A 22944-nucleotide genomic window follows, 5' to 3' on the forward strand; every position below is an offset into this window, starting at 1 on the left:
ATTGCATCAAAGTAACTTACTTAACGGTTAGTTATAGAGCAATGTGTCGCTGTTAACCTAAATGTGTAATCGATCAACTACATTGTACTAGTATACGTTAGTTCCACTTTATTAACACGTTTCCAGTCAATGATATATGATATGTGTATCTTTCTGATTCGCATGTGTATAACAATAACAACAATAACGTCGACATAAAAATGATGGCGAATCTCTATCGCAAATTAATGCCTCAATCAAGTGGATAAAAGTAGTGTATAAATCCAAAAGTTAAACAAAGTTTGAAAAACAAGCAAACAAACAGACAGACAAATAAATAAACAAACAAAAACATGACATGTTATAATCTAAGTCAGTTAATATATAACTCAACTAATCCAACCTGGGCTTGACTTTTCCCTGAAGGCAGTACGTGGAGACTAACTACAACAACAGTGTGACGTCATACCAATGAACTTGGACCTTGAGTATACTGACACAGACCCGGGGAAAGTCCAACAGATGTCGCTAGTCCCCATTTCTGAACTTCGAATTCTGTATTCGAATTGAATTCCACGTAAACTCAACTTCGTCACAAAATAGGAAATATGATATTAGAGGGTCAAGGTAACTCCGCCCCCTTTATACGTTTCTGGCCAGACGAGGAAAGAGGGCACCAGGAACACTTCCGTTGAGTAGTTGGGTTTCAATGATTCACCCTCACGAAACATTCGCCTGAGGAAACTTTGCTGTCGTAAAATAACATTCGTGATTTCTCCAAATCATGTGTGGGGTGAGAGCAACGTCCATGCGTCACTTTTGTTTAGCGCAAGTGTTTAAGCGACAACACTGTGAATTAAAAAAAATTTATGTGATACTGTTAAAGCATTGCTATAATGGCTGAAATGGAAGTCATTATCATTGACACATTCACGTGCAGTTACTTTCTTGAAAAGCTCCAATATGGCTTTGATAAACAGTGAACTTTATTTATATTTACATGTACGAAGTATTTCATTTTTTGTTTTCTGCAACATGTGAATTTGTGATAGTACTTGAGTCTGTATTTTTCTAGCTTGACAAATTGGTGCTCATATTTCTTCCACAATCTCGAAAGGTTTCCCACAACTGTCAGGTTGTATTTGTGTATTTTTATAGCCTTGTTTTAGTAATGACAAGCCTGTCTCTGGAATGATCTTAGAGTTTTGACATTTCTATACAGGTCGGAATGAGGACTGCGGTGGGAGTGAATAAATTATTATGTCCGGTCACGTGACGGCCGGGCGACCAATCAGCGCCTTCCGACTGCGCAGCGCCTCATCTTGTCGCCATTATTGAGGTTTTTGTGGAGGTTGAAAGCTTGTGAGCATTTTTACCAGGATTTAGGGCCCAAATTGTGCGGATTTAGGCCCAAATTTCGCGCCGCAGGCCCTCGGAATACCCGTCGGAGTAGGGTGTAGCCATGTGCGGAACATGAGCGCTACAAACTCCGTGCCGAACGGTTGTAGTCTGGAGGATTGCCATTCAAATGTGTTTGCTCTGGTAAGTGAGAGAAGTTATTTGTGTGGCACATCGATTTTTTGCTTGCGACCTCGTCCATAGTTTGGGTAAATAGCACCTTCTCTCCCATAATTTGTGGGGAAACCTCTGGGTGGCTTGTATCTCACCCTTGGCGGGCTACACATCGCTTCTGGTGCCTGAGAGGGGCGACGTAAAAGACCCGGGTCAGGGTTTATCGACTCTTTCTCTTTGCAGTGGCCTTGGGAGGCCCAAATAACCGGCGGTGGGGAGGGCGCAAAACTGGTTTCATTTCACAAATATTTTCACTCGCCGTGTGGTTCTTGCTCACTGATGATCGGAAAATGCCGATTTTGTGTCTTTTCCACCAGACTGACCTGACAGGTATCAAATGGCGTAGGCTACGCGCCCCGTGCCCTGCGGGTGTGGGGCCCCTGGAGGACCCCATCCTCTCCTCCTTCGCCAAGTGTCTCGCCGCCGACGTCTTCTGCGTGTGGCGCCGTCTCAGCCCCAGCACCGCCCCGAAGTTCCCGGGAGACAGCTTCCAGGGCGAACCATCGACCCCAACCCCGAAACAAGAGCGGGAGCTGTGGATATTCTGGTACGGGGACGATCCCGACTTAACGGACGTGTTACACCCCGAGCTGAAAGGTACGTCACCCCCCAGGGGCCCCTTCAAATATGTATCAACCTTCCATACATGTTAGTCGTTACGCTTCGCTTTCCTCTGTCACACCGTCACGTTACGCTAAAAACTCCACACAGCCCAAACCCCTGCAGGAAACGTCCACTGCGAAAATATTTCCCCTGCAATGCAAGATTAATGAATCCGCGGGCATGCGAGAGCAGATTTTCTGGTGTAGGCCTTGTAGATCCTCGTCCATGCTTGATCGCACGTTTGTGTAATCAGTAGGGGGGCCTGGTGCTACCAAAAGGGCAACATTTGAACGCTTTTAGGTCACAATCGAGCAGCGAGACAGCCGAGATCTGCCAAATAATATCAACATGCAAGCCTGGAGGGGCCAGATAAAATCCTGTGGCATATTAGCAACGTGTGAAATGGTCAGATTCAGGTGAAACACAGACATGGGTGGCGACATCCTTTCAGGCATTATCCCTCCCATCTGTTAAGCAAATAATAGCACGCAATTGACAGCCCAGGTGTAGGTTTCACTCCTGGCATCTGAGTATGGCTTGAGGGGTGCCTCTCAACAGTAATAACACAGGACTTGAAATTGTACTTTCTTTCTATTTTATACAAAATACCAAACTGGCATGTTGTTGGCGCTCAAATTCCACATTGCTGATTTTTTTCTGCAATCTTATTTTTTTTCTCCTGAGTATTTCAAACCATGCAACAGCACGCTAAGGAGGTAATATATATGAAAACTCCCATGGAAAAATTGGCATCAAATCTGGAACAACATTTTCTCTTGGAGCATGCGTCCATCATTAATTGACGATTATGCCTGGGGCAAGGAATTGGCTGAATGGATGTGGTCTGTTGGCAGCAATTTGCATGTTGCAGGTCAATCTTTGTAATATGGCCTAACATGGTTTATATGATTTATATTAAGTAATCTTTTACATTATAAACTACCAGGACCTTTACATGTGTGTTTTGATTGATGAACTTCTTGTGTAGTTATTTTCTTTTGATAATCTCTTCAGGAAGCTTTAACGCCTGTGTTTAATAACGCCCCATGTTGTGGTCTTTCCATTGTACGCAAGGTGCCCCCTAATGCACCCATTTATAAAATCTGTCATGGCAGTTCTGTCCTAGCCACTTCTGCTTGCAAATGCCCAGGCCCCAAATCATTCAGTCTCCTTCACATATCAAAGGATTTAGTGGAAATTTAGGGAATTTATCTTTCTTTAGCTGGTGGTGCTTGACAGATATTTGGCTACCTGCAGCTATGTTTTGAAAAGTGATTTGGGAAGGTATTATGGACGTAATGTATTCGGCTTATGTTATGCAGCCATCAACAATCATCAGGATTGCAGAGCGGTTTCTCCCCTGGATACATCCAGCCATTGTTTATTCATTTTCTGCACTCCACAGTTAATATCAAATACAAGTGGTTGAGTCTGTCTGGTTTTTAACCTATGCTGTCTTCTCCCATCCTTCAGATATTGAGCAGGGGTCCTGGGAAAAGGAGTTATCCTACGAGTGTCGGACCTTACTTTTCAAAGCCTTGCACAACCTCTTGGAGAGGTAAGGAAACCACCTTCAAGTACTTCTCAAAACTTGTTGATAACTGACATATTTCATGTAATGCTGCTGTCATCAGTGTTATACTTATAGATTTGAAGAAAATGTTCAAAACAGGAACTAGTAAAAATGTATAGACTTTGATAGTTTGAAGATTGTTATGAATATTTGTACATGATATTGAGATTCTTATTGCATTTACGTGTTTGTGGTAATTATATTTTACAAATGCTATTACATTTAATGAAGACTGACATCTTGCATGTCATTTTAATTGTTTTGAATACTGTATTTTCTAATCAGCTCTTCTAATGACTCTTAAGAGTTTGAATTATTTCTTTCTAAGTGTAACTAGATGTGCCTTAGGTCATGCTTAGTTTGAAAACCTGCCATATGGTGATGTGGCACACAAATTATAGTGTGTGTAAAGAAACAGATTTGAAGCTTGTATAAAATTGGGCCAGTTGATTCTTGATGTTTTGCATGCATTCATCTACAAAGAAATAATGTTTTGAAATATCGCATCTACTGCTTGTTTTTGGAACAGTTTGACACAGCAAATCCAATTTAATAGATAAGAAAAGGGTATGTATGAAATGTTAACACTTGAAACCAGCATGTGGACAGTTGTCATCTCAAGCCATTTGCAGGCTTGCTGATGTGATAAGAAATTATTTATCGAGTGGAATCAATTCAATTCTGTCCACACAAACTATTTATGTGGTAGCTTAGCCAGGCTGCTAAGTGTATCATTGGTGATTTTTCTTATGGCATGTTTCGGAGCAGGAAATAACATAAGTGACAGTATATGGCACCAGATTAAATTGAAATTCAATTACTCACAAATTTTTGCATGAGTAAAAATACATAATAGTATTAGGGAGGACCATATGTACACCGCTTCATGGTGCGTATTTCTAGCAACCCTAGCCTAAGATTGTCAGAACAATTACAGACCAAGAATATAGGCTTATGTAGGATATATTTCAGAGATTGTGTTGATTTGTAAAGAAAATGATATGATTCACAGTGAATAGTTAGATAATGAAATTTTAAAGGAGAGCAGAAAATTTTGTGATTTTTAGGCACACATAGTTCTTGTAGTCCTGTTGACCAATGTTCAGGATTTTGTTGAGGTCTAAATTTTGGCTTAATTAGAAGTCAAAGCTGTCAAGAGGTAATCTTCGACTGAGCATGGCGTGCATATCATCACAACGCGCTCTGAATTATTTATCCCTTAATGCTGTATGATGGTGCCGTGATACGATTCATCATTACGATAGTACGTCCGGACTAACGCTCCACCTGCCGATGCGGAAAATGTCATCGCCAGCGTTTATTTTGTCAGCACCCATTGCTTTGCTCAAGTGGCTCAGTGGGTTTTTATCTTTGTAACATGTCTACCCTTGCAGCAATGCCTTCAAACTTCATTTATTAAGAAATGTCTTGTTGAATTTTAAAAATCATTACCAGAATTTTTTCAAAGGGAATTTCATGAATGCAAAAGAAGTGGATTGACAGCCCTGTGTTTGAAAATATCATACCAAATTTTTGTCACCAAATGCCCAAATATGTATGATATGTATAGCACTAACAGCAAAGTCTGATGCATTTAAGATTGTCACCTCCCCCCAGAAATCATGCTGAAGTTATTGAGTACATGTATTCAGAACAAAAATCATGGAAACATGATATCCTGTGGCAAATAGTTTCACACTGTCAATTCCTAATTGACCTATATTTCAGAGCTGAACTGTTGTTGAGTGCTCTATTTCCAGCTTCTAGATATACAATTCAAACATCCTGAGGCCTGTCAAACCCTTCCTGCCCCAGCTAGAAGTAAAGCCAAGTGTTTTGTTTAACCATAGGGTGGTATTTGTAAGCAACAAAAGAGAGTTGTAACCGTCTACTAACTACTGTGGTTTCTGTTATAAATTATTTGCCAAACAGTTTGTATGGGATGGCACATGTTGGCTAGTACTTGTGTTGGAAGGGTTAAAAATATTGGCATGGGTTATACTTATAGATTTTTTTTTTTATTAACAAGTGACAGATAAATAGATAAAGTTTACATTTATGGAAAGCATGTATATATATTTATATATTGTTTCTAAAGCACTACCGGCCACAGACGATTGATTCATGAAGTGATAAGAATATCAAGACAGTACACAAGAGGAGATATTCCTTTGAATTTTAACCAGCTCCTCACCACAAATCAAGACTGTGAACTAATTATGAATACATAATATTGGCAGAGTGAATATCCTCCCTGTCTGATCTGTTGCAGATAAGTGATTATTTGGGTTGATATACCATGTTATTGTAATTTCTCCTCTGCAGGGTAATACATAACTGTCACTGAGAGGAACATTAATGTATTGATGTGTTTTCCCCAGGTTGTAGTTTAGTCAGCTCCAGGCTATAGATATCGTTTATGCAGGTGAAGAAATTCCACAGAGAACCAGGCAAATTTTGACAATGTGCCCCTAGGCAAACCAACAGATTAAACACGTTCCCCCTGTATATGTGGTAACTGTTCTATCAGGGACACAAAAACAACCTAGTGCCCTGGAGAGTTGAGACAGGAAAGGATATAGTTCTGAACCAAGGCCATGACTTCCTTGAACATGAGGAAAAGAAGGGGGTTTCCATGTGGTGTTTCTTTCACCACTAAAGGTGGGATATGACTCCATCCTGGAAACCCCCAAGTGACAGTAAACAATACCCGTAATTCCATTGCGAGGTGTTTTACCTGTTTCACAAATGACGCCATTGCACGGCACACGAAAGGTCACACCGCGGGTCATGTGTATCTATTGTGTGTTTTTCGTCTGGTTTGACAGCGGGCTGTTGTTGTTTTCCCCTCCCTCTGTTCAGATACTTGCTGTCTGCGGACTTTGTACGATTGGGGAGGTGGTTCGTGCGACCGTACATTCAAGGCACTGACAAGAATGACAAATGGTAAGTACATTGCTTTAGTAAGTTCTTTCATCCTTGCATAAGTGCTGAACATATTGGCAAAAATTTTGAAAACTGTACTGAAATGTTTACTTTGTAGTATTACCTATTGGAAAATGTGTCACAGAAACATATTGTAATGTACTACTGAAGTATCTAGACATTGGCCTTAAGAAATCTTTTCAGCAGAGCTTAAAATACTAGAGGAATTACTGATAACTATTGTGAGTTGTCAGTAGTGCTTATGCTGAATGATTAGCATTTTTTGCAGGAAACATGGTTTCAAAAGAAAGTAAACACAGACCAAGTGCTGTCAAAAGGGCAGCAGTTTGGACTCTTTAGGTCATTTCTGAAATCACATTTGAAGGGTTGATTGTCGCTGTCAGGTGTCAAACCAGTCTAGACAGCTTATATAGGAACATAGATAGTGGAGTCTCCACCGGTTTGGCACGTTTCCACCACTTCTGTCATGGACGAGTGTAGTTTGTCATGCTGTCATATTGTTACCTAGGAGTGTATTATTTTTACTTCTGGAATTGAATAACTTGTCCTGACTTTTACCCAAGTGATGTGTTAAAGGCCCTGATTGTCTGTCCTGTCACCTTGATGTTTTTTACATCTGGCGATGGAAGGTTGAGGGCAAGTTGCACTGGGTAGAGTTGAGACCACATACGTTCTTGGCAGGTGCCCTGGCTTTGTTAGATGTTGAGAAGAAAGCAAGCTGTTCATGCCGGCTCTGTCTTAGCAACACTATGACTGTTAACATAGACCTTGGTGATGAGGAAGATAATTTATTGTAGGTTTATGTAGATCAGAACTTGAGACTATAGTATGAAGAAAAAAATCTTACTGTGCTAATTGTGAATTAAAACAAAAAGAAGTGAAATTTGAAAGTTTGACTCAGTAGATGCAGGGACTTTACCAATAGACCTGTCAGAAGTATTGACATTTTGTTAATATTTTCTTCTAAACTTCAGATAAGCTGCAATGGCATATTGATTTATAGTAAGCCAAATCTGTAGGGCAGTATGGGAATCTTGTTTAGTTTGATTTGGTTCTGTCTAGTCAAAGGGATTTGTTTTAGCCACATAAGCTCACTGGTTGCCCTCTGAGTTACCTAGATTTATAATCTGCTTAGCTAAGCTCAGATTGATTGACTGATTGATAGTTGTGGACATTATTCTGATTTGCCTACTGAACAAGGAAAGGTCTGGACCACAGAAGTACCCGGGGTACAAAAATGCCATTGCTCGAAAATTCAATGCAAACAACAAGTTAAGTTCAACCCTTTTTGAAACTTTGATAATGATGAAGGTAACATTTGTTGGTAGCAGTGATGCTCGGTGTATTAACAATTGTGCTTCCAGTATGACGGATATGTTGATTAATGCATTCATATGGTATAAGTAAATAAGTATAACCAAAGCCTTTTATCAAAGCGGAGACTAGAAGCCTCCAGGAAAGCTTTAAACATAACTTTTCATGTCATTGCTACCGTGACTATGCAAGGAATGTGTCTCGTGGACTTGTTGCTTACATACTTAACTGCACAGTAAGAATACCTCATTTTTCCATATGAATTGATTTGTCACATATGGAGAGGGGCATAGACAAATCATGAGTGATTCTAAGACTTGTAAAAAGCAAATAACACCAGCCAATTTAATAACATTTACAATTTAATGTTGATAATGCACAACATGTTTCTGTTTATTGGTCTGCCACTTGTATCGGTAAGTAAATTTAGACAGTTGAGACATAATGGATTGAGGCTGTAGATTATGATATACCCGTGTTGGCATTTGATAAGCACCCTTCAGTATGTATAGTAGAATGTGCCATTTCCAAAGCTATGGTGAAGAGCTGGCTTTGGGTTTGCATTGGGCATCACTTACAGGGCAATGTCGTAACATGGCCTTTCCCAGGTCCAGTTGCCATAAATGTTGTGGTTACAACATTCTCCCAGTGGCAGGTGCGTACTCACACTTTGCTGTTGTTGTTAGCTGCGCTCGAGTGGATAACAGAAGCAACCAAGCATTTTACACCACCCTGACCTACATTCAGATCTTATAAATGCCACACTTGCAAGATAGGAATCATAAATTCCACTATCAAAACCCACTAACCCTTATTAGGGCTACCATATTGCCTTCCTTATTCTTATTAACAAGACAGGTGGAACTGCCAGCATCAAAAATTAATGCTTCTTGTTATATTTTCTACCATAACAGCGTGCAAAATACTTACTTGCACACTTGCACATTGCAACCACTTTTTGCTTGGTGCAACTTACTTCTAAACTCAGGTTGCACAGGGTGTAACTTAGATTTTGAACCTCAGAACTGGATTTTGTTGTTAATTTACTTGGAAGAAATAAACGGACTCAGGCAGCTCCGTTTCATATCAGCCAAACATGTCTATTATGTATGTATGTACAGTGTATGTATTGTACCTTTTTTTTCAATTAGTGAACTGTAGGTGGTGCAACTTGAAATTCAGTTGTGCAACCTATTTTTGCCCCAGGTTGCACACTGTGCAACCTTGCTCAGAAATATATTTTGTGCACTGCCATAAACTGTGGAAGGAAAGCTTTTTGTTATTGATGATTACAAACTGGCTTGGGATAACATGTCTGGGTTGTGGTGATCAGACATGGCAGTAGAAAGATGTGTCAGTTTACAATCGATCTCACCTTTAGTGTGCACAAAGGAACTTCAGATGTGGGTCGCACCCTGTCTGCCATGAAACACAACACCTGAAACACTTCCAGTGACAGGTGTATGTGTGTTGTGACAGTGTTCATGATGAGCAGATAGATTGTCTTGGGTTTGTGTGATGTCCCTGTTTAGCTCCTTACACCCTGTACTTTGGAGAAAAGCTCTGTCGTAACTGCAATATCTCTAACAACATTCTAAAGGGGACAGGGCCCATTTAGCCAGAGCGGCTAATCTCCCCTATACAACAGAGCTCGACATGACTGCCTTCCCCTCTTTGTTGCTAAGACTTCGATCGACCCTAAGACCTCTTTGCTGTTGTACTTCCTTTGAGAACATCCCTACAGAAAGCTATGGTAATCAGGAGGGACCTTACTTGCACAGAGGACTCTCACCTAATTTGTGTGCAAGTGTTATATTGATGTCTTGACAGGTGACCAGGGAGGGATGGCACAAGGCTGCACAGATCAGATTCTTGGAGAGGAGATAGATTTCTCCTGCCCCCAGCCCTTGCCCTAACCGGCCATGGCTTACTGATGTAACATTAGTCTATATCCAGCCTAACGTTATACCTACCCAATGAAACCATATTTGGCTCTCTCTGGGCTTAGAGTAGCCAGTAGGTTTTCTAGTGGGTCAAGCACTATGTTACAGTGTCAGTGAATATGTATTGAATTGTATGCTTTTTTTATGTGACCGAAATATAGCACTATAACAGATGTATGGAATAGAAAAATAAAAGCATAACCACTCTGTTGATTATGGTTGAACAGACTAGTGCTGGGCCAGACTAGTGCTTTTGGCATGAAGTAGCCTATATGACTCTTTTTTAAATTATGTAGAAATGATGCTTAGAGGTATGGAAAAATTAACCTGCATTGCATAACAACATGTTTATTTCTAGATACTTGTGTATGACGTTTATGAAAAAAACTTGGTAGTCGTTTATAAAAAAATCTAAGGTGTAGGTCAAAGATGATTACACCATTCTACAACTAATTCTATTAGCTTTTGTCAGGTATTAAGGATCTATCCCATTTTAGATGCAAACATATGGCACAAGCCAACATTACCCTTTTCTTGTGTTGGTGAGGTCAGAGGTCAAGGATGCAGTTGCAATTGAGCAGTTGCCAAGCATTCAAGTGTTGAGCTGGTCGGCAACTGGGTCAAAAACATGTTTTCATTCCTGTAACTTACGGGGTTAGATGACTGCAATAGTTGGGTGCATATAACACTGAAGGGTTTTGCAGTGTATATAGTGCTTTGTTAAAAGTTGAAAACAAGAGTTGTAGAAAATGTGTGTCCATAACATTGCATAGTTAAAAGTTTTGGTAATGTGATAAAACAAGTAGCCTTTCAGTTGTTTTGATATTTTGTAAAATCACCAGAATCAAAAACGTCAGGCTCTTTTTTCTGAACCTCGAGATTGAAAAGAGATTGTAATTCAGATGTATAGCAGAAATGTCATGCTTTCTTTCTGAACCTTAAAATTGGAGGGATTTTAAGTTAAATGCGTACCAAAAAAAACAACTGTTATACCCATAGAGGTACACAACAAAAGTGTTATGATGACATCCTAACAGAAGAGATATATCGTTCAGGTGAACTTAAACATAGTTAGCAGCCAGACAAGACCTGTCATGCACTAATGATGACCCCTGGGAAGGCTACAGGTTAGGTGCAGGAGTGCCCAGGACAATCCAAAGGTTCCGCAACACCTGTGCCGCAAATCTCGGACACTTCACAGACTTTGGAAAATGGAGTCAAATGTAAGCTGACTCCTGGTCTGACAGTGGGTCTGAGTGGGTGTCAGTCAGCCCAAGAGGAAATGCCTGGCATAGCACCACTATCTGGTCAGTAGGGACCAGAGGAAGGGGTGCAGGTTTGCTGTTGGCCATGTAATGACCTCTTTGTGGTTTACAATACCAACTGGTTTCACCAACATATCAGGCTTGTTAGTAATGCTTTAAAAAAACATGCGAGTTTTTAATTTCTAAAGCAAATGGTTTCAATTGAAACAGTTACACACCATATTAATTCAGTTTGTCACTGACTTTTACAGGCAGGTAGATATAAGAGATGTTATGGGGAAACTGTTGGTTTTAAGATATAATTCCTGGGGAAATCATAAAAGCTTTTTTGGTATGCTGTGGTAATTCAACATTCACGCGATAAGTTACAGTCCTTGGTAAGAGAAGATCGGTTGTCTCGTCTGCTTTTCAGTTTCCCAGATTCGAAACTTGGCTTGAATGTTAAGTAGTTCACTCAAAGTGGCCGTTAGCCAAACTGTTGTTTTAAAGACATAGGTGCCGATTTGCAGTTGCAACACCCTGTGTAATGTCACAATTCAACATTCCGAAATGGCGCTCTATGTAGGCTAACTGATGTGTGAACAGAACCATAAAGTGAAGGTTAAGGCCACCTATCTGACTTAAACACCTATTTGTTGGTGACCCCACCTTCTTATTACACATTTCATAATGCCTCCGCAACCCTGGCACAAGCTATAATAACAGCTTGTTTGCACTGTATTATCAGCTATGTTCTTAGCTATATTTCTGTGTCTAGAATACCATTGTAGCCATGAAATGTATCAATTTGTTGATCTTTTCATAGCTATTGAAATGGCTTGGAATGGAAGTTAGTCTACCCACACAAAAAGATATCATCGGATAGTTAGCAAACAATTGGTTCTGATCTGACTATGACAAAAACAATGTAATTGAAGCATATATGCCCCTTTGTTTGCCATCTGAAATTTCTGTTTCGATCATTGAAAACTTGAGCATGTATAGAAAATTGTTCAACATCAGCAGCTGAAATGACAAAATGGTTCTTGAATTTTCCGTGACCTATATTTGGTACAAGGTAAGCTGAAGTACCACCTTTTCTGAGATATCTCTGGAACCTGTCAAATCAGAACAATGCCCTTCTCACCTGATTGTTACAGATATCAGAGAAGTATTGGTAACAATGAATATTCAAATAGTCTAGATTGATGGCCAGTTCTGATCAGTATGACTTGAAGTTGTGTGTGTACTAATGTCTTATCATTGAGAACATGTTTAGAAACATCTTATAGATGAAATCTTGCTTCAGATATTGGACTATCCTGGTATTTTCACGAGTCTGCTTAGTTTGGAGACCGACTAGTTGTGAAACAGATGATACGCAACAGTACAAGCTACATGTATGTCTTGTTTTTGCACATCAGACAATATTTTTTTCTTTGTTTGTGTTTTAGATCTGTTGTTGTGGGCTTTGAATTATTACCGGTATGTGTGTGTAAGCCGACTTCAAAGCTGACATGTTGTTTTGTACGTCTCCCGTGGTACCAGTATGATTTTAAGGTATGGCTTGTTCTGTTGTTGATGTCTAACCCAAACATGTTGGTCCGAGATGTCATGGAAATGGTTTGTTTGTGGAAAGTCCTGTCTCGGCAGTGTGCGGGTTATAGATTAACCAGTTTGCGGTGATGTGTCAGTGCCATCTGTCTGTCTGGCCCTGGTGACAAGGAGTCTGGGACAACGTTCCAAGACATTTACCATCCGGAAAAAGAAGTGTGCCCTAGAGTGGCTATCCCAAAGTCCCTGTAGACTGTTGGGTGGGTTTGGGGGATTTGTTGCTCAAGATTGTTTGGTTTTTAGCTAAACTTGACATAAATTTGTCAAGTGTGCCCCGTAAATGTTAATAAACAACTTACCTTTTGAAAAATTTTTATAATTGTGTTTTAGATGGCATATTTTGCAGTGATAACATTAGCTTGTGTATGATTTACTATAAAGGGTTGTTTATCAGGCCTGTCTGCAGTAGTCTATAGGCAGACAGTACAGAAGGCATGCTGGCACCAGGAGTATTTATCTATGCTGACTGGTACACCTGGCCAGTTCTCACCTGGCCCCGCCCCGGGGCACAGCACCTTGCACAAAGCCCACACCTGTTGGCAGGTATTGTTACAGGTACCAGCTTATCAGGGTCGCTGATCGTTAAACAGGATAAAAACATGCCTTTGACTTTAGACTATCATAGGATAAGAAGAGATAGGTGATCTGGTCTGTTGTTGTAATAATGTGTTGGACTAGAAGTGGCTTGTCAACATGCATTTCCTGAGAGGTTTGTAGTTAAATATTAACGGGATGTTTATGAAGTTATGCTTTACAAGTCTCCACTGTAAAAACTCAGCATTATTTCAGATTAGACATAGCTACTTCAGCATTCAACCTTCCAGATACGCTGATTAATCGAAACACACTACACTGATTAATTGAAACAGTGGCATTGGCCTAGCAAGCTAAAGGTTAAGGTACAGGTCAAGGTTCAAACCAACCAGATCGGATTACAAGAAAGGATTGCAGGAGCAATTTTAATCCTGGGAAACTTCCTCCAAGGCAATGCTGGTGATGCACAAAGGCATCTGAAAGCTTGTCACTTGAAATAGCCATGTCCTGTATAATGAGGAGGAAAGTGTTGTAAGATGTGTGTGTTTTTGAGAGCCTGGAGACAGATGGTAGGAGTGGAGTTGTGCTTGTGTTTGAAGAAGGACCGGTGTTTATGAATAGACCACCTGCCAGCTGTCATGGGGTCATTATGGGATGGCGACCTTTGACCTCCAGAGAACAGATTTGTGACATGTTGAAAGATTATTACAGTGAGTGGGAGAGCTGTGCAGAATCTGTTGTCACTAGTATACTATTCAAATGTCAGTCAGGAAAATGAGACATAAAATGTGGTGTTGATGATGACTTGTTTGAAGTAAATGAAACATCGATATGGATTGCTTATTCACTTGTGTTGCTCTTTGATCATAGATAATGTATTCATGTGAACTTGGAATGAACCATACTGATTTGCACAATGGGGGGTTGCACCAAAATAGGAGAAAATTCTACAGACAGCTGTTACCTATGGAAATGCTTTCTTCTGTTAAGTACTTTGATATAAATGGTCAGCCCTTTTCCACAGTACTTGTCCTTGTATTTACTTTTGGGATGCGATTGAAAGGCTAGAATAGGTAGATAAATTTGACACTAAAAGATCTGGACCTAGCTGTCTTTGTTACTGGCAGAAGGGTATTTTATGATATGAGTAGACAAATATGGAAAATGGAGTTCAGGGCTGGTTTAAGGGAGCAACCACAAGTATTCATGAGGGGGATTTGTGCTTGCATAATTGTGGTTAGTCCCCAACAACGATTAGTGGGGCATCCCTATTTCCAGTAGGAAGCAATAGTGTTGTTTTGTTTGTGGGAGGGGGGCACTTGGAGTTCAGGGCTGGAGTAGGGTTACATTGTTTATTGATGGTTGTGAATTTGTCAGACAGACATGACAGACACATGATACCTGACACAGAGATGGTTACCCCATTACTCTGGGTGTTTTGTAGCCTAAACCAGATCCCCTGGTACTTAAGCAGGACCTTCAATATTTCAGGGTCTTGTTTCTAGCTTTGGGTATTCAGGGCATGACATGTCATTCCGCAAAAGTTTAGATAGATGAAAATATTTGTGTGGAGCTTATGTGATGTTATCCAATGATCCCTTCAAAATTATTCAGCTATCATTTAGTTATGCAATACAACATAATAGCAAGCGATTAAGAAATTGTTTTTCAACATTAAAATATAATCCAGCACTTCATTATTTGATAAATATGAAATAATTTTTGCAAGCCATTATTATATACATTTGTGGATGGCAAATTTTGAGGACACTTGTCTTTGTCTAGATGTCAGATATTGAATTGATTCTCAGAGTTGACTGAAGACAGAAGACTATTTTGATATTGACTATTGTGAACAACATGAGTGTGTATTGGCTTTGTAGTGCTCAAATCCATTGACACCGGCCTTGACAACAGCTGTCCTAAAGTTGTTAGAACTCAAACGATCATAACTACTCTGCTTGTTGTCACGCAGGTGTAAATGATCCCCATGTAGTTCATGTACTTGACAGGTCCTTTCTTTATTGACAACAGTGGAGGTCCATAAATGTGAAGCATGTTGGTGTGAAGAGGCAGTGGTTTACAGGGTTGTTTGTGGGTACTTGTGATAGGTCTCATCTCATTACAACCACAGTGTCACCCTCTCACATGGCTTCTCACTTCTTACAGCAGGAGTGAAGTGGGGAAAACAACATAGGCAAGATTTAGAATTCTTGTTTCTGTTGGTTGAGCTTTTCTCTATTTACTTAATCTTGAATTTAGCCTTCTCCATACTCCCTAGCCAATACAAATTTACAGGCTGAAAGAATGTGAATCTGAGAGTGGTTCCTCAGAATTATTTATGCTCTTTAGTTGCCAGAAGAAATTTGATCTGTAATTGTTAGGAAAGATAGTGATTTATACATGTAGACCACTCTTTTTCTATTGTGTGAAAACCTAATTTTTCCTCCTGTGAAATAGAACTTGTCAAGGAAGATAAACTTACAGCACTTATAAAATAGTACATAATAGTAGATTTTTAGTTTGTTGAAGTACAGGTGAAGTTTGGGTTCAGACCTGTTCATAAACTATTTTGCAGGTATTGTACAGCACCCCCTAACAGTGTACCTACACTTAGCCATACTTAGAGGTGTTGTTGATGTTATCCCAGTCAAGGCCCTATTTCCTCTACAAGGGTAACCCAACACTTTCTCTTGGTGCAGGGGAAGGGTTGCGTGATCAGCTCCTTTCTCCCAGAAGTGTTGTTCCTTCTGAGAGGGAAGAAATCTCTCCCACCAGGCTGGCTACAGGCCAGTCTGCACAAGTTGTCGTCCATCAATTCTGGCTGATGGACCTCTTCACAGCCAGCTTTGGACCATTACATAAACAGGGGGTGGCTCAATTAGCATAAACATCACTCCAGTAGGTGCTACCTATCAGCTGGCTCAGGGGTCAGTCTATGTGGGTTTAAGAAATGTAGGTGAAGTATTGTTCAGATAAAAAAAGTAATTATAGCTTACTGTTCAGCTGTGTTGCTTTGTTGTGAGAAGGAAGGCAAATGAGAAAACATTTCACCAATTATTTGGAAAACGAAGGGTTAAAAAAAAGTGTTACATTAGTGTCAAATTACTATTTGTCTTTGCTTGATTTTGATACTAGTACCTGTCCTGGTAGAAAATCCCTGATATCCATATAATATATGGACTTTGATCTTTAACCCCCTTGCTGCTGCCTAACCTAGTAAACAATAGAGTATTAGTAGTCAAATGACTACTTCGGTGTGATAAAGGTTAAGTAAGATATATAGACTTTTCCACTGACAAGAAACATGACCCATTATTGTAATATCCTGTTGTGGTAAATGTTCAGCAAGGCATGTTGTTATGGGCATTCAGTCTGTGAGCATTTAGTCTGCTAGAATTCGCTGTATTTACTGAAAAAAAGAAAGGCCTGATCCCTTGTTTCTACATCACAGGTGTTTGCTGTGGCTTTTGATCTGGCATCAGGCCTGGGTGTTTTATTGATCTTCTGTGACAGGTGTAAGCCACTACCAATTTGTTTACCTTAACTGGTAAAAGGTACGGAGCGATAGGGAAAACTTGGTCAGTATCTTGATAAAAATGTTTTTGGATTAGTTTTTCGTACAGTTCGCAAGCTTGAAGGGAAAATTACAATTTGAGAAGGAGGTAATGTTATCCACAATTTGTGGTGTTTGTGTTGAGAAGTATTTTAAACTCCAGGTCATGTTCCTGTGGTGGTTTCAGTCTTTCAACAAGTGTAGAACTCTTCAACTATTGTCAGCATTTTTCCATTTTGACATAAAAGATTCTATTTAACCTCAGATCCATACATGAAGTGAGGTATAACTTGTAGCATGTTATGCCAATGTGTGGAACTGGAACACTGTTGTACTGAGGAATGGGCTTGTGATTTAAATATTGATAAATCCGTGGCTACTTGAGTATCCTCTCCAGCATTCTTGGAATGCGGCAGGAAACTTAAGGGCCAAAGGTGGAGACGGCAGGATTCTACCAAGTAGCAGCAAAGTGCCTGACTCTGTTGACCTCTCCTTTCTCCTTGTAAACATGAAAATAAACAAAAACAGAGTTACGAATAAGAGCAGCAACCGAATAACTAGTGCAGCAAACAGCAGCAAACCGCAGCAAACCGGTATTTCTGGGATAAACTGGAGGCATTATTGACATAATTGGGTCAATGTCAAACTTGTGTATCCACCAGATCCAAATATCCTGGCATGAACCTTTCAGTTCTATTCACCTTGAGTCAAGGTTTCGTCTGAATCTTTCTGAAATGTAGTTACCATAGTGACCATTGTTTATACCAATCAGAACAGCCTCCCTTCTATAGTAAATGAATCCTCCCCTATAGCAGCCCCCTCACCTCCTTCCCTTGCCTGTCCCTGCCAATCTGCTCCTTGGTATGTTGACAGGAGACAGTTTGCAACAGTTGCCATGGCTACCACTGTTACCATGACAACTGCTGACCTCAAGTTTACCCAGGATTAGTGGAAGCAATGTAGCAGAGGAAAGATCTGATAGGGAAATATGCATGATCAGGGGAAAAGGGCCAGGCTTGAACTATCACCACTGATGTCACCTGTTAGAAATCCGGCGCTCATGTCCCACTCAATGTAACAGAAGGTTGCCGCCGATTTACAGCGCAGGCACACTCGGGTTAGTGCACAGTACATACAGTATTGATTAAAGATGCATGGTGCGATACCAGGAAAGAACTCTCAAGGGACATAACATCATCCATATGACCTCAAACTAACTAGAAGGACACAAAATGCCAGGTATGACCAGCTGTTCAAGACTTGGTGGTATAATTAGCCTCTGTACAGAGAGGGCTTGTGGGTGACTGTTTTAGGGTTTATAGAAAGGATTTATAGAGGATATTTTATGGCAAAGTGCAAGAGGTTAGGTTATCAGTCACACCTGTCTATCTGATCTAACATATGTAGGGGGCTTCCATCCTGCCTGATATGGTTAAACATCAAAAGAACCTTGGCATGGATCTAAAAGTTTTGTTTTTAACATACGTTTGAGGGCTATCTGTTTGTGTTATCCATAGCTGCTGTGTTGATTGTGCTCTCTTATTATCAAACAGCAGATGAAAATCGTCTAAATGAGAAAGCGATTAAAAAGGGTGTGTCATACATGCCATATACTAGTAGCATAAACTAAAGAGAATGAGTATAAAGCCTTTTGCTCAATCTTCCTTCGAAATGCTGAATCAGCATTTTTCCTTGTTTGCTTTTTGTAGTTGAACACATTTCCTTTTGTTTTCCGGCTGGGCCACAGTGCCCTTGGAGTTGTGTGTATGCCAGGGGAGGACATCAATTATTTACTCCTAAATGTCATTATACAACCAGAAGGGAAATCTCTTGCCAAGTGGCATGATTTTGTACATGTGTAGAATTGTTAACATGGCGACACCTTGCCTGTAGAAGGGTGATGGATTGCTGACTGGAAGGTTGTCAAAGAGAGGCTTGTAGCTGCATTTCTCATAGTTATCTTTGCCAAGAAGGTATGTTTTTATATGTGCCGTTTTGTGTGTCTGTTGATGATACAGCTTGAGAAGCTGTGAATGGATCCTTATGATATTTGGTTGGTGGGTAGGGGTCTGGAAAACAAAGGTCAAGTTGGATAATCGGCTTATCACTTTCAAGTTGTATTTGCTTTACTAGGAGTGCTTTTTCCATGCTGCCTTATACCGTACTGCAGTGGAAATTGTAGTTTTGATATCATGTGTTGTGGACATACTATGGTCATGATTGTTTAGTAGTGATAGCTCTTGTTTTATATGGATGTTTTTTGTCTTTGAGTTCAAAAGTACTTGTTACTCACAGGTAGGATATTGTGTGGATGGTCACTCCAAAACACCCCAATTTTTAAGCAATCTTAGAATGTCTCTTTTTACTTTCATACTTCTTTTTGGCATCAAAGCTTTAAAATGAATACCTATGTTGATAGATGATTAAAACGATGAGGTAAAGACCACTGGTGGACTTTAAGAACATGTTTTATTTGTACTTGTAAATTTTATCTGTCACGACTCTCACAAGCAATGACATTTCAATTTCCTCTTGAACATACAAGTATATTTGAGATAGCTCTGAAATGAAGTAGTTGGATGTGGAATGCTGTGTTCATCTTGATGGATCCCTGAAGCACAAGATTGATGACTGCAGGAATTTGGAGTGGTCAAGACTGAAGTGCCTGGGGCACATTCAGCACTCTGTGCTTCCTAACCCTTCTGTTCTGAAGTAACACTGATTTCTGCACTTCAATACTTGACCCTGAATTTTCTGTCTTCGTCTGCAGCGGTGAAATTGTATGTTAGAAATGATAATTTATTGATGTGTAAGTAATTAGTATATTAGTGTGGTGACATTTATGTAGTTGTTCTTTAGGTTAAATTGTTAGATATCCTGACCAGGAAAATTTTGTTGGTCGGGGTTTGGTTTTGCTGGAAATTGGAGCCCCCAACGATGGATACATCCAGAAGTAACCATGCAAATCGGATAGCAGGTACTTAATCTTCCCATGATTGCCAGGGGCACATTCGGGTGTCCCGATCAATAGGGTAGGGCAGCTTGTCTTTGCTTTCGCCTCACCGGAAAGCCTTTTACGCAACAGCATTCGGGCAGTTTACACCTGAGCAAACTGGCTCTCTCTAGAAGTACGGTACCGTAAGGTTAACCACCTTCTCCTGTGCCTGTGAAGCATGGGTCAGTAATGCGGATTGTGTCACTTAGGGACCGGACTGATACACAGGCGCGCATCGCTGATGGCCAAATAGCCGCCGCCCAGTCGGCCAAACCACTCCGTCTCCACGAGTGATCCGGAATATCCATCTTTCCGCGGGTTGATGAGTCTACAGGGAAGGATGCGGAATGGAATGGGGCTGCACGGAATTCCAACGTCCTTGGTCAAGGGCATTGCAATCTGCTACCGTTGGAATGTGCGGATTATTAGGGGTGTTACAAATAAAGGTGGACAGGCTGTACTAGAGTTTCCTGGAAGTGATGATCTCTTCTCATTACAAGTTCAAGTGTAACATGTACCTTAACTGTCAGTTGAACAAAAAACAAGTGTAGCAGACTGCTAGGAAAACTCATTTTTTAACTTGGAAAAGTATGATGTAGATTATTAAAAAGATATTAAATCCTACCTAATTTTTCTGTAAAATGAATAATTTTTTTTTTCAGTTTTGGGGTATCAATCCAGAAACGGTTGCAGTTTGTTTTGCAATTTGTCAATAGCAAGAATTATTCTACAGGAACTCACCAGTACATGTTGTTAAGGCAGGGCTCAGCGCCTATATATTGACTGAAAGCCTGGGTCATCATTGTTTGAACCGCAGTTCCTGAGTCGATTCTGAGTGAATCCCTCTTCATTTCAAGGACTGTTTACCTCACCCTCTGAAATTGATTGATACAGTAATTAGATAGGAAGTTACAGCCCTATGAATTCACGCTTGTCTATGATGAATGCTCCTCCCCACACCATTCCCTATCACATTAAGCTAATTAATTACCCCTGTTGATAACGCTTCATTTTCTACACAAGATGCTGTAAATATGTCTCTACACTATAATGCAAAGGTCATTTCCTAGCTGTTGCCGTTTGTGTCGTGACCTCTGGAATTAAGTTCGGGCAGCGAGGGTTTGAATTTCAGGCTTGGGCGACGGTGGGGAAAATATCGTCATTTCCAAATTTCGTTTTATCTTCAGGTGGCGGCATTATGGAAAATCGGGCGTTATAGACCCCGCGCGCTTATCATGGCGAGCGCAGGACCTAGCACGGAGCCGCATAGCCTGCATACTGATGGTTATCGCGGTGTAACTAGATCCACGGCGAAGAGATCATCCTTTACAACCCAGGCTATTTAGTTCACAGGCAGGAGATGTGTAATGTAATTTGGCGCTGGTGTCCCTAACAGGCCTGTGCTGAAGGCAACGGGTCTGTTTTGTCTCAGGGGAGCTTGGATTTTTAATTTTGTTGTTTTACTGTGGTTGAAGCAATGAAAAGAGCAATGATTAGAGCAATGCAAGTCTGACTTGAAAATCTAGGAATGTCCTGGGTTCAGTTTATATAACTAAACTGTGACATGTCAACTGTGAAGTGTAGGGATTTTGAAATGTAATTTGGATAAATATTACAAGTAATGCAGCCATTGCTCTATGATATTATGTTGATATGATACTCTAGTGAATGTAGCATTTGCCCTTTAATTAGGCCTAAGGTTTTGTAGATACTTGAAAGTGGAATCATATTCAGTGAAGCTGATCATGATGTCATTGAGAGTGATTGACACCTGACAGCCTGAAGCCCTTGATGATGTCAAAACATGTTTCAGCTTATGTTGACACAGTTATTGCTGTATGCAGCCTTTGTGCCATAGTTTGTATACCTCCTGATCAAATAGAGATGCTGTGTTTTGTGAGGGGGAAGCTTACTCTTTCACTTGGACTCGTACAGTGCATCCGATTACATTTAGGGCTTCCAATATCGTGCTGTCAAAATACAAAAGAACCCTTCAAATCCAACCTGACTGGTGCTAAGTGCTCGTGTCCAAAGCATTCATTCCTCAGGCCTCCCTCACTTTCCAATGATTTTCAAGGTTTCTCATATTATATTCTTGTCACAGAGCTCTTCCCAGAGCCATTTCTAATTGATGGTATAGTAGTTTGTGCAGTAGATCTTTGACATTTTTCCTAACCATACATTGATATGTACAATGTAAGGTAGCATAGCTATTGGTACTTTGCTGCAAGTATAAGAGTGCACTATAAATGTTCTATAGTCAAGCAATGCCTGTCTCCTTTAACCTTTTTACTGTGTACATGTCATGGATATGTCATATGGAAGTGGGCATATGCTCTCCATTGATCATGGGTATGGGTCTCCTGTGACTGGATTTAATGTCACCTCTTCCATCAGAGCACAGAAGGGAACACATGGTTCCCGTGTAAAGGGCTGTCAGGTCCAATTCTGGCTGGTGTACTCACCTGACTTGCATGCTATTGGAAATGGTGGTAGGTAGTCCTTACGAAGGGACATAAAGCCTTGTTCTGCTATGCTATAATGATTGTTGAAAACAGCTTGGAGAATTTCTCTCGTACACCGAGTATCTGTGGGCTCGACTTCCATTCCATTCTAACCATCCTGTCTTCTGTTGTTTTCAGTGAGTACCTGTCGTGCGCCTTCTCGTTCTTCCTGCACGGTGAGAGCACAGTATGCACCAGTGTGGAGATCCAGGAGCACCAGTTGGTGGAGCGTCTGTCCATGCAGCACTTTAACAGCGTGCAGGGCACCGCAGGCGGCTTCCATGGTGAGAAAACTCGTCTGGAATTAAAGGCAACCTAAGCAACATCAGCCTGAGTCAGGGTTGTAGAACTTCAAATTATCAAAGTCAAATTTTTGGGGCACTTTTGTTCGTAATAAGATGAAGCAACTCTACTCCATTCCACACCAACATTCAAGGTGCAAATATTCGATGCCGCGGTGGCGTGAAGATGCCGTGAAATCTAATTTCCCAGTTCGGCTTATTTCTATGCCGTTTTTAACTGCTAAAAGTACGAAATAATAATGTAAATGTGCAGTAGATATCAATT

General features: G+C 40.5%; 1 protein-coding gene across 1 annotated transcript in view; it reads left to right on the forward strand.

The window, feature by feature from the left end:
* Positions 1-1144: 1144 nt before the first annotated feature.
* The window catches only part of LOC118425283 (mediator of RNA polymerase II transcription subunit 13-like), a 51934-nt gene continuing 30134 nt past the window's right edge, over positions 1145-22944 (forward strand). The window contains exons 1-5 of the mRNA XM_035834081.1: positions 1145-1521; positions 1869-2148; positions 3628-3712; positions 6590-6673; positions 22516-22661. Of these exons, the coding sequence (XP_035689974.1) occupies positions 1453-1521; positions 1869-2148; positions 3628-3712; positions 6590-6673; positions 22516-22661 (664 nt within the window). The 5' untranslated portion in view covers positions 1145-1452. The remainder of the gene's footprint in view (positions 1522-1868; positions 2149-3627; positions 3713-6589; positions 6674-22515; positions 22662-22944) is intronic.

The sequence above is a fragment of the Branchiostoma floridae genome, chromosome 11, assembly GCF_000003815.2.
Source record: "Branchiostoma floridae strain S238N-H82 chromosome 11, Bfl_VNyyK, whole genome shotgun sequence".
Classification (NCBI taxonomy): domain Eukaryota; kingdom Metazoa; phylum Chordata; class Leptocardii; order Amphioxiformes; family Branchiostomatidae; genus Branchiostoma; species Branchiostoma floridae.